The following is a 2541-nucleotide window of genomic DNA, read 5'->3' as shown; positions in this document are numbered from 1 at the left end:
GGGCGTGGGTCGAGTGTGCATGGATGGAGACGCAGGGACAAAGACAATGACGCCTTTCCATGTACTGAGTCAAGCATGCAGTGCTTGTGTCTGAGCGGATGCATGCAGCAAATGGCATGTCGCGTGATGGTGGCACGGGGAGGTGGGGCGGGCGTGAATGGAACTGCAACCGACGGCGATCCAAAGCTTGTCACCACCCATTATTCACTGCAGACTTTGCCCTCGCCATGCACCCGGTGGACAAAACCATGGGCACTCCAAGATAGGATGCACTCTGTGCAGTCGGCAGCACCGTTCCCGTACAGCACATTTTAGCGGTGTTTATTGTTATTGTTATTATAATTACTATCATCATCATCAGAAACAACTCTAGCACGAAGCGAAAATGGGACGGGTAAAAGATCATCGTGGTACTTGCACGGCAGTAGGAATATACAAAGCCACACCGTTGCCAACTTGCAAGGGTTTTAGTTGGGCCATGGCCTGGGTCGAGTACACTACACTACGTGCTTGGCCATAACTCTTGTGCACCGGGTGCCATGCAAACATGCCGATAGCAGACTAAGCGCAGGTGGAGCGCATCTACCCCGGACTCTGCCGCGCTAGTCCAGAGGCAGCTAGACTGAGGGGGGCGGCAGCCCTGCCCGCGAATCAAGGGCAGATGCATGCGTCCCTATACCGTCATGTGTTTGCTAATCAGACGTACTATACTTACTCACTCCCTCCCGTGCATGCACCTACTTACTTACATACGTATGCCTATGCTCGTGCTCGGCACACATCCCCGCCCCCTTCACTTCACCAGCACGCTTGCTCTCAATCAAGTTCCCTTCCAAACGGCCCGTTTTGCTCTGCCCTCGTTCGCGCCCCATCAGCCGTAGCCATGTCGGACGCATTGACGTGGGTCTGTTCTTCGCTCGTGGCGTGGCATCCGCCGCCTCTGACTGCCTGTCGTCTTGCTGACATTGTTGTTGCTGTCGTTGCCGTCGTCCATGTTGGATTGACCAAGAATCGTCCGTGTCGGGTGCGTTGAAGCCTCGCCATGGCGTCGCTCTCCCTCCCCCGCTCCCTGCCGGCCAGTGCAACGTCTGCTGCTCTTGCTCCCGAGACGACGCCGGCACAGGGCTCGCTTGAGTCCGCCGGTGCGGGCATAACTGGAGGTCAGTCCCCTCGCTACCAAGTCACAAACTCCACCCTTACCACGGTACCACAGGCTACACAGGCAACTCGGTTCCGCTCAAAATCATCATTGCCTTCTTCCTCGGCCTCGCCCTCTACAATGCCCTTGAGCTCATCATCCTCGCCTTTGTCACCTTCCAACACTACCGTGGACTTTACTTCTGGTCGCTCGTCATCAGCGCCTTCGGCATCTTACCCTATTCACTCGGCTTCCTCATAAAGTTCTTCCGCCTGCTCGACCCAAACGCCAGTGTCGGATATGTGGCCGTCGTGTTTCTCACCATCGGCTGGTACACCATGGTCACGGGTATGTATGCTGCCGCTTCGCGCGACCATGAGGAAATAGATAACCTGTATCGAGACTGACACATCACTTTACACACAGGTCAATCCGTCGTCCTATGGTCGCGCTTGCACCTCGTCACCAACTCGCGCCGCACCCTCCGCTGGACTCTGTACATGATCATCTGCAATGGCGTTCTACTGCACTCCATCACCACGGTCTTGACCTTTGGCTCAAACGCGAATACCCTCTCGCCCGCTACCTTGGCTCGCTTCGTCCGCGCCTACTCTATCATGGAAAAGATACAGATGTCGGGCTTCTTTTTGCAAGAGACAATCCTATCCATCATCTACATCAAAGAGACAACTCGGTTGCTCAGGCTCTCCCAATCTGTCCAAGGCGATACACGCAGCTTGGATGACGGTGCCACCATTGGACAGCTCAGGCAGGCTAGCGTCCGGAAAACAATGTACCAGCTTCTCGCCATCAACGTCTTGATCATCATCCTGGATATCGCTCTGCTAGCCATGGAATTTGCAAATCAGTATCTTATCCAGACCACGCTCAAGGGTGTCGTATATTCTGTTAAATTAAAACTAGAATTCGCTGTTCTCGGCAAACTGATCCAGCTTGTGCGCGATCGCACAGAATCCGACCCCAGTCTCAATGCCAATCCCTTCTCCAGCCCTGCCGCATACGCCAACCATCGCAACAACAGCTCCAACTTCCAAACTCTGAGCTGTACCGGAACATGCACCCTCGAGCGCCGCAACACCCTCGCTCTCGAGAAATCAAACAGCGCCAACACCAGTGCCAATCGCCCAGACACTTCGCGCCGCGTCAACGGGCCCACGAGCAGCCCGCTCATGTACGACTTTGGCAACCAGCAGTACCCTGATTTCGTGGATCCGCGCCGTCTCAATTCTAATCTGACGCATCCTGAGCTGCAGGCATCCAATAGGGCCGATCAGGAAGGGTGGGAGACACGTGATGAGGCTACAGAGCGGCGCAGTAAGAGGCGCCGGGTCAAGAGGGCGAGTTGGATTGATTTAGAAATGGACAAGTTCAATATTGAGTGA

At 55.0% G+C, this 2541-nt stretch overlaps 1 protein-coding gene across 1 annotated transcript; it reads left to right on the top strand.

Moving 5' to 3' along the window:
• Positions 1-1042: 1042 nt before the first annotated feature.
• Positions 1043-2541, top strand: PSV08DRAFT_228417 (uncharacterized protein; the record flags this gene model as incomplete). The annotated part of the gene is made up of 3 exons (XM_014217678.1): positions 1043-1160; positions 1214-1486; positions 1565-2541. The coding sequence occupies 3 exons, from the start codon at positions 1043-1045 to the stop codon at positions 2539-2541; spliced, it is 1368 nt and encodes a 455-aa protein (XP_014073153.1).

The sequence above is a fragment of the Bipolaris maydis genome (assembly GCF_028858645.1).
Source record: "Bipolaris maydis strain C4 unplaced genomic scaffold PSV08scaffold_12, whole genome shotgun sequence".
Taxonomy (NCBI): Eukaryota; Fungi; Ascomycota; class Dothideomycetes; order Pleosporales; family Pleosporaceae; genus Bipolaris; species Bipolaris maydis.
The sequence above is the reverse complement of the archived record's forward strand: the minus strand, read 5'-3'. Positions and strand labels throughout refer to the sequence as shown.